Below are 1,734 nucleotides of genomic sequence, written 5' to 3'. Positions count from 1 at the left end.
CAGCAGCTCCAGCACGACTGGGAGCAGCAGCAGAGATAGTAGCAGCAGCACTACTAGTAGTAGTGACAGTAGAAGTCGGAGCAGAGGCCGGGGACATAATAGAGATAGGAAGCACAGAAGGAGCGTGGATCGGAAGCGGAGGGATACTTCAGGACTAGAAAGAAGTCACAAATCTTCCAAAGGTGGGAGTAGTAGGGATGCAAAAGGATCGAAGGATAAGAATTCCCGCTCTGACAGAAAGAGGTCTATATCAGAGAGTAGTCGATCAGGCAAAAGATCTTCAAGAAGTGAAAGAGACCGAAAATCAGACAGGAAAGACAAAAGGCGTTAATGGAAGAATCCAGGCTTTCTTAGCCTATTCGCAGCAGAAGATTTGATGAGTAAAAGGATTACCTTTCCTTGTAAGGAGGATGCTGCCTTAAGAAATGCATGTTGTAAAAAATCTTTTTGGAAAATACAGACTGTTTGTTTACCAGACATTCTTGTACTTTTTGCATAATTTTGTAAGAGTTATTTATCAAAATTATGTGAGGTTCCAAAATATGTATAAATAATAATAATAAAAAAGATTAACATCCCTTGTCATCTTTTTTAAATATCATACTCTTCAGTAAGAATCTGTATATTTTAATAGGTAAATCTTTAAGTCTTGTTCCCTTCTACTGTAATTCTGTATCATATATTGCTTTTGTAGAAATAAATGTGCATTTCTTTCATTATTTTTGAGATGTCCTTGTTGACACTTGTATACTAAATAACCTCTTGATACATTTTCAGCTTTTATCGTTAGATGCTAAACACAGAATGTTACTGAGGTTTCCTCACTTAACTTGCCTCAGACAGTACATTTTTGAGTTATCGGAATCAAGTCTTTGTGGCTGTGAGGGAATGGTTCTCCTTAAAGATCATTTACTATTTCCTAATTTCCCTTGTTTTAATCTGAGCATTTTCTTGTTTTCTTAAACCATATGGTTGGTAGATAAAAACGATGATTTGGTTGTCATTTTCTTCCTAATTATGGGGGCATCGTTCTTTTGTCTTCATGGTTACTTGTGTGATAACAGCATATATAAACTGTTAAAGTCACTTTCTAGGGGAAGGAGGTAGAAGTACAGTATCTTCTAATCTTTTGGTTTTTGCATTTGTGGTCTCATCTTACCCTTTGTGTTGGCTCTAACTGAAACATGCCAATCTGTGGTTTCAAGGATTTTTTCATCTAAGGAAGTATTGTATGAAAGTTTACAAAATGAAGGAAGTTCATCTATACTTGAATATGTAAGCAAGATAGCACACAAGTGTACCAAGTGATTATTAACTTTGTCGTTTTATGAATTTGTATGAACTTTGAGTGTCTGTTGCCCATTACTATACATGTGCAAATAAATGTGGCTTAGACTTCTGTGATTGCTTAAGACTAGTACTTGTATTAACTTTTTGATGCTTTGTATGAGAGAGCACTTAAATTGTCAATGGCCTTAGAGTTCATTAATGTAGCGTTAGGCTTGATTTTCAGCAATCTGTTTTCTCTAGACAAGTAAATGGATACAGTGAAAATGTGAACAACCATTTCCAGTTTTTGTGTCTGTACAGCTCACTTGTAGGGACATAGCTCAGTAGAGTGCCTAACACCATTGAAGACATGAAACTTAATCACCAGCACCACACACACGAAAAGGTATAAATGGTTCCCTTATGTAACTGTAGACAAACATTAACAACTCTTTAAAAATCCTT

At 36.0% G+C, this 1,734-nt stretch overlaps 1 protein-coding gene across 1 annotated transcript in view; it reads left to right on the top strand.

Annotated features, from left to right (window-relative positions):
• The window catches only part of LOC101588994 (pinin), a 7,938-nt gene extending 6,534 nt beyond the window's left edge, over window positions 1–1,404 (top strand). Inside the window, exon 10 of the mRNA XM_004646349.3 lies at window positions 4–1,404. Within this exon, the coding sequence (XP_004646406.1) occupies window positions 4–331 (328 nt within the window). The 3' untranslated portion in view covers window positions 332–1,404. The remainder of the gene's footprint in view (window positions 1–3) is intronic.
• Window positions 1,405–1,734: the final 330 nt, after the last annotated feature.

The sequence above is a fragment of the Octodon degus genome, unplaced genomic scaffold, assembly GCF_000260255.1.
Source record: "Octodon degus isolate 3935 unplaced genomic scaffold, OctDeg1.0 scaffold00265, whole genome shotgun sequence".
In the NCBI taxonomy this organism is placed as follows: Eukaryota; Metazoa; Chordata; class Mammalia; order Rodentia; family Octodontidae; genus Octodon; species Octodon degus.
Note: the sequence above shows the minus strand (reverse complement) of the source record. Positions and strands in the feature narration are given on the sequence as shown.